At 43.3% G+C, this 12,763-nt stretch overlaps 1 protein-coding gene across 1 annotated transcript in view; it reads right to left on the minus strand.

The window, feature by feature from the left end:
- Positions 1 to 2,206: 2,206 nt before the first annotated feature.
- Positions 2,207 to 12,763, minus strand: part of Cttnbp2nl (CTTNBP2 N-terminal like) — a 47,434-nt gene continuing 36,877 nt past the window's right edge. Inside the window, exons 4-6 of the mRNA XM_051199406.1 lie at positions 11,256 to 11,486; positions 7,736 to 7,843; positions 2,207 to 6,457 (exon numbers count right to left, since the gene is read on the minus strand). Of these exons, the coding sequence (XP_051055363.1) occupies positions 4,982 to 6,457; positions 7,736 to 7,843; positions 11,256 to 11,486 (1,815 nt within the window). The 3' untranslated portion in view covers positions 2,207 to 4,981. The remainder of the gene's footprint in view (positions 6,458 to 7,735; positions 7,844 to 11,255; positions 11,487 to 12,763) is intronic.

Consider the following 12,763-nt stretch of genomic DNA (forward strand, 5'->3'; position numbering starts at 1 on the left):
CAGAAGCTAAGATGTCTCTTTACACCATGGGCAAACTTTAAGTTTCAAAAGAACAAGGGAGGGATATGAAGCATTACTTAACCAAAATGTGGTCTTCACACTACCCCAACAGTCATTCGTAGCAGGCTTCCAGGTTATATATAAGCATGGCAGGTTTGAGAAGTCCATCCCAGTCTGTTTCCCCCTTTCAGTAATGGTTTGTCCATTGATAGGAGAACAGATAGACCCCGGAAACTCTCAAAGTCTCTCAACTAGTTTGAATATTAAAATTTTAAAACTCCCATGCAACACTATTCATTGCCTGTCTCTGATCACTGTTTTGGAAATGTATCTCATTTCACCCCAAAGCTGTGAATGGTACCCAGAGCCTAGCGTGTGCTGGCAAACATGCCTCCACAATCCCACCCGTAGCCCAACCCCCCTATTCTAAAGTCAGCATCTCAAGACGATGGAAGTTGTGTTAAGGCCCACCTAAATTCCACCCCCCTCACACACACACACACACACACACACACAACACACACACACACACACACACACACACACACACACACACACACACACGGCAGCAGTCATGGGAAACTGGATATAGCTAGTGTTTGTTGAATGGATCACTAATGAGCTTACTTAAGATATGTAAACATCCACACTGTTTAACATCTTTTGTACATCAAAGGATTCTCAAGTACTTTTGTCTGGCTACAACTTACAATTGCAAACACAGAGCAGCAGCAAAGGCATGGACTAGTAAACTTTAAGCATTAGTCATTTGTGAAATGAGAGAGTAGAACAAGATCAGGCATTAAAGCTGGAATACATGAGTCACTGGTGGCTTTTGGTCTGGTTCCAGTGAAGCCATCAACCAAATTTTGCACATAGGCATATCTATCTTTCTGGGAATACAACATATAGTTTTCTAAGCTTTCTGAAAGGTTCCGAGCCCTAAAATGGTTGAAAAGTTGTTAGTAACTAACTGGTCTGGCAAGATATGCCCATGGGTACAATAGTGGCAAAAATACCATAGCAGTTTTAACTATTGCTTTCTGATTGATTTAAGGCCTGCCTCATAGGAAGAAATGCATGCAAGGTACCGTAAATCTGGCCAAGAACCCATGGCCTGGGAGCTCACAGGCTGAAGGGGTGAAATTCCCATTGTTTTGCTAAGTGGACAGAAGAGCAACCTGCTGTCTAATCTCGTATCTTTATACACAGATTAGTGCAGCTCAGTCTGTATTGGGGAAGTTTCTTTCTGTAGGGCTCAGTGGTTATCACAGCAATTCACAAGTGGTTAAAGTGCAGAGAATAAATCCAAGCAGAGAATTACCCACTAACAGAGCAAGTGTAGCATACCGTCTCACAAGGCTCAGGGGACATCACACAAGAGGAAAGATTCTAAGAGCCAGAGGAGGGGAAGATGGGGGACAAGTGTCTTCCAGACATGGCATGCCCAATGCACTCATAAAGTCACAGTAGCCATGGCTGCCTGCACAACATCAAGCCAATCCACTATGGGCTCTCATGTTCCCACCTCAGCTGAGTAGTTACTGGGGCTGATGGCTACCAGAGGGGGAGTAACAGTTTTTCTTAGAGGTGTGGCCTCTGGCAGGTAGACCATGCTCCAGTGGATGGCCCTATACGCCTGCATATTTATGGATAGCATAAATTCAAACCTAAAAACAAGATAATGACAGGGGTGGGGTGGATCTGGGAGTAATTAGGGGAATGGCTGAGGGCAAAGATACCAAAATACATTGTATGTATGTATGTATGTACTTCTCAATGATTAAAAATGTTATAATAAAAATTATTAAAGATTAGATAACTGGAAAATTATTTTCCCCGGCTCTATGCTTCACAAGAGAACTAATGTCTAATCTTTTGAGTTCTGTTTTTTTTTTCCTTTCTTTCTTTTTTTGGAGACAGGGTTTCTCTGTTACAGCTCTGGCTATCCCAGAACTTACTTTGTAGACCAGGCTGGATTTGAACTCAGAGAGCTCCACCTGCCTCTGTGCTGGAATTAAGGGCATGTGCCACCACGTTGGGCAATTTTTCATGAGTTCTGACATGGATGCATCCATTGAGTCCTTTGGTTTTTCAAATACATGCTCATGTGTTTCTTACAACATCCACCCCCTTCCTAATAAAACAGGCCCGGACTGCACAACACTCTTCATTTTGTAGACAAGACTTTTCTCCCCAGATAGTAGATTTAATTTGTTTTAATGTAGTAGTCTGCTATAAAAAATGAAGACTTCTGCATGGTACATTTGGCTTTACAAATGTTAATAACTAGTTAATGCTTATGTTACACCTTGCACATCATTAGAATCTGTTGACCAGTAACAGTTTTTCTGACATGGGCTAATACCCAAATTGTGAATCCTAGAACTTTTACACACACACACACACACACACACACACACACACACACACACACACACCCTACTGCAAACTTAAATACTAATCTATAACATCTAACTGCATTACTGGATCCATTTCAGGATTGTGCTTATTATCTCAGAAGATAGGCAACTAGCAAAAATACACATTTCTTTTGCATATCCCCACCCCCATGTTACACTGTAAAAGAAATATTGTTCAGTGCACCTCCTAAGAAACAAACTTCCTTATAGCATTTCTCTCTATATATATCTCTATCTTCACACAGAGGAAGAGTACAATGCAATTTTTAAGATTACCGTTTAAAGCAAGAGAGGTAAAGACATTCTGGCATTGGAGTCTCATGTTTTGACCATCACTGCTCCGTTTTGGCTCCGCAATAGGAATAAATTCAACGCTGGATTGCTTGGGGAAGTTTCACGTGCCTCCATCGTTTTGGCAGACACCCTAGGGCTTCAGCAGCACTCTCGCTTGTCATGCATTTACCTTAATCATTCAAAAGATAAGCTGAAGTCAACAGTATACGCCACTGTTGACTTGTCCGCTGATTTTCACCACTTGCCTCTCGCCCATTAACTCAATGGGTTAATAAAAATAGAATTAAAAGCTATCAACAACTACATTTCTGGGAAGACTTTTCCCAGCTATGTGCTTTTCAAGAAAACCAATGTCTAATTCCTTGTGCAATATCTAACCTGGATGGGTCCACTGAATCCTTTGGCTTTTCAAACACATAGATCACGTGTTCCCTATATCACTCATTCCCCTTTCCAGTAAAAGGTTACAGCAGGTCAGGGGCTTCTGGATAGATGCTGGCTTGGAGAATGTATGTAAAGACACCAAGGCCTTCCTCTCTCCCACTCTGGATACAAAACTGTATAACTGGTGTCTAGAGTTCTGCTTGCCAAGAGGGAGTCTGTTCTGTTCTGTGGACTTGGTCAGATGTAGTGGACAGCAGAGAAGCCTGGAGGGAGGCTTCTGTCTATACAAAATCACTACGAAGGAAACAGCACAAGTTCTAGGATGAAAGAGGTTGCAGCTTGGTAGCTGACAAGCTAAAGTCAGCGACAGCCAAGTTTGTATAATCAGCAGTGTTGAAAAACATTTCAAATCAGTTTCTGGTATTTAAAAAATGGAAATATTTTGAGTGAAATCTTCTTGTGGAAATCTGAATTCCACTAAAGTTTGGAGAACTGGTAATTTTGATGTGAATTTTTGCATGCCAGCAGCTGGGGCTCAAAGCAGTGGCTTTATTACATGGGGCTGTGACACTGTGGTTTGCTACATCTCCCTCTACTCCAAGCAAGTGGTTTCACTCATTTACATGACCAGTTGAGGGCTAGTTAGTTTAGTTGTGCCTTTCTATGATGCTGACGATTTGGGCTTCAGTTGGGACTGTCCCACATGAAGGAATTCCTCTGTTGACTGACTGGCTCCAAGCCACATGTAGTTGCTTTGGTAGGTAATCTTAACATGCAATTCTACTTGTCCTTTACACTATACTGCAAACTCCAAAGATACAATCACACTAATATTTATGTGCTTAAGTGTGTGAGTACGGAACATGTGAAGGGGCATGTAACTATTCAGATATATGTATACTTCCATTTGGGCAGAAGTTAGTTTGCTTCCACAGTTACACGTGCTGGCAGCATGGAGAATAAATGTAACAATTTGGTAAAACCTATATAATTCTGACTTACAGTATTACAAAGAGTGACGTTTAAGTTATTGCTTTTTGATTACAGAATAAAGAGCTCATTATGTCATTTCCTATTCAAGTAAAAGCAACCAGAATCAGAAGTTCCCAACAGTCAATGCTTGAAGGTGGTTTGGAATGGAGATGTGATTTCACGCTATTCAAGAAATGATGCAGGAAACTGAGAATGACTTAAGTTTTCAAGAGTACAAGAAAATCAGCACCCTAACTGCTTAGTGCTCGGGAGGGTTTCTCAAAGGCTTAATGAAGCGCAAGGCTCAGCCGGGCAGAGATCATGCCCCGTTAGGAGGATTTCCACTCCACTTATGCAAACCTCGTTTCGGAACACAAAGCTGGTATTGAACGGTCGTAGAGGGTTAAAAGCAGTGTTGGCTTTTGACATTCAGATTCAGAGGATCTCATTTTCTGCAATAAATGCTCTGTCTTTCGGCTCTGCCGCAGAATCACATTCATGTGGCAGTCTTATTTCAGGCACTTTTAAAGCATGTTCATCTGGGATAAAAATCTGCACGAGTCGCTTCTGCATAATTTGAAATGAGTGCTGAGTAATTCTAGCTCCCAAATTGACAGCAGATCACCGCCAATTAGCTTTCTCCACCACAACATGCTGGTGACTGCTGAGCTTGAGATGTCTATGGGGTCCCCTTCTAGCTAGTACAAAGAGGTGAGTCATAAAATCCCAAAGGACTCAGTTTCTACTAAAAAAAAAAAAAAATACAAAAAGGTAAACACACTGAATGTATTATACAGATGGCTGTAGCTACTATCAAAATAAATAATATGATCTGACTCCAAGGTTTAACTCTGAGCTCTTGGATGACATCTGATGGAATGTCAAGTGTGGAGACTCAGTCCTAGGGACTAGCTGCTGGTAGGCAAAAGTATCTCAACGTCCTTGCCGTTGGCCACCACAGCACCAGGAGAGCAGTTGCTGGCAAGATCTTCTGTGCTGGTCAAGGATGATGCCTGGGAATGAGTTTTGGTCACTGGAGTGGTAGATTGGGATGGGGTGAGGCCAGGTTTTTTGGGTGGGATTGGTGGAGGGTTTCCTCTCTCAGCTCTGGGTATGGTTGGGGACTTGATTCCTGGAGATAGGGGGCTCAGAGGGCTGGACACTTTCCCAGGAGTAGGTGAATGACTGGTGTCACCTCTTGGGTTGGCAGTGCTGGCCAGATTTCGGTAGTCTGTACCGAAGGGAGAGCTGTTGGGAGAGACTGGCTTGATTGGCCCTTGGTTAGTGAATCTGGAGAGCACCTGTGTGACTGTATTACGGGCCAGCTGCTTGGCAGCGGAGTTGTCTAAAAGGGTAGGGGACAGGTCCCTGGACGGAGGGCTCTGGAGACCACTGGCTTGCTGGTCTTGATCAGCTTGGGACTGAAATTTGTGCCGAGCCGCGTGGAAGCGCTGGTTGATCCCTACTTGGTAGGAGGACTGGTAGCCGGGGCTGCTGACTGATGACCCCAAGAGACGCTTGGTTAGAACTGGTGAAGAGCAGGGAGATGACGTCAGAGAGGAGGAGGCAGTGCTGCTGGGAGACAGTGAACTGCCACTGGAAGGGAGGTGACTTGGCATTGTAACTGGAGTCTCAGTTCCTACAGGACACCCACCATTCTCCATTGCTTTCTCCTGGGCCGATGCCACAGGTTTCTCTCGTGGAGACCCTTGGTTTTCTGTGCCGCTGCCCGAGGCCAGCTCTCTGGCTGTCGGGATTTCTGGGTCACAGTGGCCATTGGCTTTTGCATATGAGGAAGCAGGAGTGGTAGGACAGGGAAGAGCAGTGTCTGTCAGCTTGGTTACGATGCTCCCGTGGCCTCTTTCCATCTGGACACTCTCTGTTTGGCAGAGCACGGACACTAGCTCGGGGGGCTCTGTGGCTGTGCCTCTGGATGTGGTCGCTGGCTCTCTGCGCTGCTCACCAGCGCCGCTGGGCCGCTGGGCAGCCTCCAGGTCTCTGACAAACTTCTTCAGGGTTTCCATCTCCTCCTTCAGGGCTCTAGTCCGGTTCTCCTCGCGGTTCAGTTTGGCTCTCAGCTGTTCCCTCTCGATATCAAACTCAGACAACTGCTTCTCCACCTGGGCCTCTGTCTGCAGGCCTCGCTTCCTCTCAGCGGCCAACTCCTCCTCCAGTTTACTCACCCGGCCCTTCTCCTTCTCCAGCTTCAGGCTCAGCTCTCCGGCCTTCTGGCCCTCCTCGGCTGCCTTGCTGGTGGCCTTCTTGCACTCAAGCACCAGCATGGACGAGAGCTGCTTGTGGCGGGAGCGCTCCTCTTCCAACTGACTGGACAGTTTCTTCTGTTCTTTCTCAAACTTTTTCACTTGGGACTTTTCAAATTCCAACTAGAAAAAAAAAAAAAAAAAAAAAAAAAAAAAATGCCACCACACATCTTGATTAGAGGAGGAAAACAAAAGGATGCACTGAAAATTTTATGGTCATGTGGAGTGTCTCTGGTGCACGGTATTAGCAGGAATGCCACGGTGCCCAGGTTAATTAGTATTTTTGAAGTATGAAAACATCCCACACAGAACCCCCACATACTATGATTTAATCTTTTCTTGATGACTTGGGAGGCATTTGAGTTCCTAACTGCCTCGGGGTGAACAGCAGGAATATGATGCACCACTGTGTTTTAGGTATGTGGAAAAAACATAGAATAAGCCAAAACAAATAACAGAACACTATGTAAGCTAGATCTGGGGATGGATGCCGCTGAAAATCAAACTTTAAGTTCCAGCAATCATTTTCTCTGATCTAAAAAAAAATAACAAAAAAAGAACAAACTTAAGTAGCTGCACTTAAATCTTCCATTTGTTGCTGTTTTCATTAGACGTGGTCTTACTCTGAGACATGCTTTGGATGCTAGGATTAGGGAAATGCACCACCATCCTTGGATCTACACAAACTTAGTTTATCTTACTGTTTAACATTATCACACAGACTCGGAATGAGAGGGAACAGGGTGAACTGAACCTTTCTAATCAGAGATTTCCAAAATGAGATATATTAATGGATGGGGAAATCAATTTGGTAAGCCATAATCATACTTAAAAAAAAAAAAAGTGTGAGTTCAAGGCTAGCCTGATCTACATAGTAAGTCCTTGTCTAAGAGACTGAAAACACCAGGAATATAGGAATAAAGGGTTGTTGTGTTTCCTGCTTCAGGCCAATTGGATTGTGACAGGCCACACTGTACTGTAGATTGTGAAAAAACAACAAAAAATCTTGAAAATCAGAGACCTCTAAAGTATGTGCTATAAATGATGGAGTGATCTACGTTTGTTTTATCTTTAAAATTTATGTATTTGTGGGTGTATGTAGGGAGCTAAGTGTATGTGAGTGCATGTGTCACTGAGACTAGAGGAGGCAATAGGGAGTGGTAAGTCATCTGATGTGGACGTGGGGAACCAAACTTGGGTCCTCTACAAAAGCATCGTGTATCCTTAACCACTAAGCCATCTCCCCGACCCCCAAGAAATTAAAAAGAAGGCTTTGGAAATAGACATGGAACATTCTATTTTTTTTTTTTTTAAGACTGATAATGTAACTTGGCACACTGACAATGAACCTAAGAATGTCACTCTAGGCAAGTGCCATCACGGTCTTTCTTCCTGAATTACCTGCTGCGTCAGTCTCTCCCTCTCCTTCTCCAACATGTAGGTGACATCATCTCCTTCAGCGGTGTCCTGTGCATGCCTCTGTCTTTCTTCTTCAAGGTCAAGGATTACCTGTAAAGGATTTTAAAACATTCACTTCAAATGCCAAGTAATCACAATTATACCACTCAACACTTGAGGGTTCCAGATTAAATAAACAAATGAAATCCAGCCAGGGCTGTCAAGGAGCATGCTGTCTAGCAGGGTGAAAGACATGTAAGCTATGTGCTAGCAAACAAGATATTTACTTTGCTAAAGTATGTGCAGAAGAATGCAAACAGAGACAAGAGAGCAACTAATTAGCTATGGTGGTTGACAAGGTTTTGAGAACTAGCAGAAGTCTGGGAAATCATATGCAGTTTGGTATGACTAGGGACCTACTGGTGTATGTGTGTGTGTGTGTGTTTCTGTACAAGGCTGAGGTGTTCCTCTCAATACTATCATTGAAATCTCAAGTGGGCTGTCCTGTTCCTTACTTAACTAATAATACCTATGTTTGTATATCTAGAAAAAACAGGGAAGACTCCTGCTTTATCCTATGTGCAGAAGACTCAATTATTGGGATCCTAACTGGTGATTTTTTTTCCACAAAACTTTTAATGGTTTGGCATTTATCCTGGTGCTAAAGGATCTAAACCAGTTTCAAGGAAAATACAAGCATAAAGGGACACTTCCCATGTAATTTTGCCCAAACTCACAATATTCTAGATGGGAATGTATTACTCAGTAGCTTCTTCAGAGGCGGCTCAGCTCTGTCAGCTACCTTAACAGCCATTTCTCATGATTTCCTCTCACCAAAATGTTTAGGAATGGGCCAGGTGCTTGTGGCACACTCCTTTAATCCCAGCACTTGGGAGGCAGAAGCAGGTGGATCTTCAAGTTCGAGGCTAGCCTAGTCTACCTAGTGAGTTCCAGGATAGCCAGAGTTAAGCTACACAGTGAAACCCTGTCTTGAAAAACAAACAACAACAAAACATTTTGTTTTTTGAATGAAGAAAAATTCCTATGACATAGATCCCATTTTAAAATGGAAAAAAAAAAAAAAAAAAAACCAAGCATAGTGGCACATGACCATAATCTCACTATTTATTCAGAAAGCAGAGGCAGGAGGATCTCTACGACTGTGAAGCCAGTCTGGTCTATACAGTGAGTCCCAAGCCAGCCAGAGCTATACAGTGAGATCTGGCTTCAAAAATAAATACTTTAAAATGAAAATGAAACACATTAGCTTCTGAACTTTAAAAAACAACAACTAGTTTTAAAATTTAATAGAAGGGCTTTTGGTTAAACCTTTTTAGGTAGCCATGTTTTACCTACCTTCTCTTTTGAGAGCCCTTTAAAATTACAAAAAGGAATGGAAGAAACTACAAAGTCTCAGAGACAGGAGAGGTTTTAGTAGGGGAGCGAGATATTTAGATTTACTTATTTATGTGGGAGTGTGCACCCCATGAGCGTGGCTGTCTGATGTGGGTGTGTTAGTGACTGAACCTGGGCCCTTTGGAAGAGCAGCAGCGTTCTTCACTCTCCAGGCTCGGACAAGTAGGTTTAATAACACTCTGAAGTGGGAAAGAGTTTGAGGAGAGGCTGTCTTCAGTAAGGTGGAGGGAGCCATTTTACCCTCAGGGGCCTACAGAGCAGGAACCTGGAAGCAGCAGGAAGGAGCTTGTGGCAGGCTGGCTCAGAGTGAGTTTTCAGAAGATCAGATAAAGACTCTTCCTTAAACTGGGGAATCTCAGTGCTTGGGAGGTACAGTTGAAAGGTCATCTTTACCTACACAGTGAGTTCAAGTCTAACAGGAGCTCCATGAATCCACAAATCCATGTTTCAAAACAAAGATAAAGCTATCTTTGCGTGCTGGGGGCTGGGCAAGGGGAAGATGTGACTAGGAAGTCTCTTTCCATCACAAGCAGTGTGACCCCATGCATCCATCACCTGTTGTTCAGATCCTAATCTTTCCCAGAGGTGAAGGGGTTAGTTAATAGCCACACCACAGTGAAAGGTAGACAGACACTGGGAATCTTCAGCAAATTCAGACTGGACTATAAGCTTACTCTAATTACAGACCTCTAAGTACTAACTGACTTCTGACAAATTTAGTGCCCTACTTAGGTAACACACCCAAGAGCGGACAGATAACTTTGTTGGGCATGGTGATATAACCTTCATTTTACATTTGAAACAGTATACCAAGGAATTTTCAATTGTTTTTAACTTTTTCTTTTCAGTCAGGCAAACCAGCGAACTATACTATACCTTTCACAACCCCTACACCATTCAGCACAGCTCAATTACTTCCTGTATGGAGTGGGAATAAGGCCTGCCTACCACTCAAGGATCCGGTAAAGATTTTTTTGGTTCACGTGAAAGCCCATACTTAGGCTACATTTCAACACACTTCCACGAATATTCTATATGATGCGTTCTTGGTTGGACTCTTTGAGGTCTTAGGCATCTTTTGGAATTTGACTAAAAGTAAAAAAAAAAAAAAAAAAACTTCCAAAAAATGCACATGCTTCTGACATTTTATGTATTTCAGGGACCTTGTCAGACATCTGTGGCCTACCCATGACTAAGGACCCATCCTTTGTACTCAATGAAGAGAAACAAAGGCTGACAGCCAAGAAGACCCAGCCTACAGACAACTCACCAGATGTGGCTTTAGCATAGAGCTCTCGTGGAGATAACCATGGGAACAAACTAATGTCTACTAAGTTTAGAGCTGCTGACCTCATTATTTTGGTTAAAATGTCTCCTACAAAAAGCTCTTGATGCCTATCTTATAGGTCCAAATCTAAACTGGAAGTTTTTTTTAAAATGCAGATTCTTGCCAAACGTCGTCTGCAGCCCAAAACTGAGCAGTAAATGACAAGCTGAGAAACGACTGTTCACACACAAGAATTCGCAGGGAGCACAGGCTTGCCCTTTTTCCTTAGGAGCTATCAGACAGAACCAGAAAGCCTGGCTCCCACCCCCACTCCACTATAGGAAAAACTTAAAAGCAAGCCATCCTAGGACTGTTTATGGCTTCATAAGCATGTAATAAAACACAAAATTTGCATGAATGGAGACAATCTACATGCAATCAGGTAGATTTATACTTTCTCTTCCCTAAATACCTGTTAATCTCTTTATTTATCACTTACGTAAGCAAACAGAGAACGCTCTGTTCAGCTACAGGCTTGGTTAAACACTCGCTTGTTGCCAACGTTAGGAAGATTGGGATCTGGAAAAATGAAATGCACCAAGTGTCCTGGAATGACATACCAAGAAGGAATGTTTGGCCTGATCCCTCAACTGAACCTGTGCAATAATCTGTACTGCCTTTGTGTTCTCTTGGCTCCTGTGTAACTAAAGGACTTTTGATACCCACGAGGTCCTCTGCCCCATCAGAGTCCCATGAACACTGGTGGCTGACAGAACAGGAAGCATTATTTACTGAGCTCTCTGAGGATTTCCGGAAGTACCTGCCTCTGGGTGAGCCTACCTTTCGGTGCCTGCTCTCGGCGGCAGCCAGCTGGGACAGCATTCGCTCCTGCATATCCCTGCATTGCTTCATCACCACCTTAAGGATGGAGAGGGGGTTCGTGCACACCGGCTGCTTCTCGCTATCATTTTTTTCCTTTAGTGTTTCGAAATCTCTCTGAAGAGCCATTAGAGGATCACTGATGTTATATTTTCCATAGCGTTCTTCAATGAACGTATCTCTGTGTTGGGCCTGAGAATAAGAAAACAAAACAAAACCATTAATGTGAGGAATATGCTACAAGCAGTACCTACATATCAAGTGTGGTAGCATTGGTGTAAATCTCACTACAAATCAGGTGGATCCACAAAAAGCAGGCAACTTCAGAAGATGGAACAGTGTGTGATGGTTACAGAGAGCTGGCCCAGTATTAGACATTATCCAGAGCAGGTACGGCCATATTAACTTGGGTACTTTTACAGCCCTATAAAGTAACACTAATCATCTCCATTTTGTCGATGAGAAAACCATTACAAAGAGGCTAGTTACTCAGCTAGCCAACTGTCAGGTCAGGATCGGGACTTAAACCCCGCCAGCCTGCCTCCCAAGTCCCTGTCTTGAAGTGGCAGGCTCACTGCCCCCGAATATGTCTGTCTGTGTTACCTTCAGGTTTATCTTATCTTTCTTCTGTTAAAGTATTAAGCATCATGACTTTATGGGTTTATATACTTAGAGGCAAACAAGGTACCAGCAGGTATGCAAAAGATGCAAGTATGAACACAGGAGAATCCAGGACCCCTTGTGACCTGTTCAGATAGAACTTGACTCCACTGTTGATGGGTCAAGAGAGGGAAGGCTTGCATAACAGCCGAAGACAGAAATCCCTTCTGCCTGCCATCAAATTCTACCCGCTTTTCAACTCTGATCAGTCTCTACCTTCCTTAGTCTTTTCTGTTCCCCTTGGCGAACAGACATCTAAGGATCAACAAATGTTGGAAAGATACTTTCCTTCTTGTGTTACCTCTGTTCAGGACAGCTTTAAGAATTACATGATATCAGCAACAAGTACTACATGTAGGTAAACAGGGTGGCATTAACAGTTTTTATGGAGGCTAGGCATGGTGGCACACACTTTTAAACCCAGCTCTCAGGAGGCCAAGACAGGCCAACTCTCTGTGAGTTTGAGGCCAGCATGAGCAACATTTTGCGACCCTGTCTCAAAAACAACAAAAAGCAAAAGCAACAACAAGCAAACTATTAAGAAAACCCAGAGGCTGGATGTGGTGTCACATCCTACAACCCTGATCTGAGGCTGAGATGGGGAGACCCTGAATTGGAGGTCAGTTTGGGCCATACCGCAAGATCCTGTCCAAAACAAACAAGCCATCTGTCACCACTGACTGGAGTTGTTCGATGATATTTTCACAGTAGAAACAGAAATTTACTTAAATTGAAAATGCCCTTTCTTTTCAAACATCCCCATGTGTACTGCTATATGGAAGTCCTTAGCTGGAGAGGAAGCTGGCTTG

The sequence above is a fragment of the Phodopus roborovskii genome, unplaced genomic scaffold (genome assembly GCF_943737965.1).
Source record: "Phodopus roborovskii unplaced genomic scaffold, PHOROB, whole genome shotgun sequence".
NCBI lineage: Eukaryota > Metazoa > Chordata > Mammalia > Rodentia > Cricetidae > Phodopus > Phodopus roborovskii.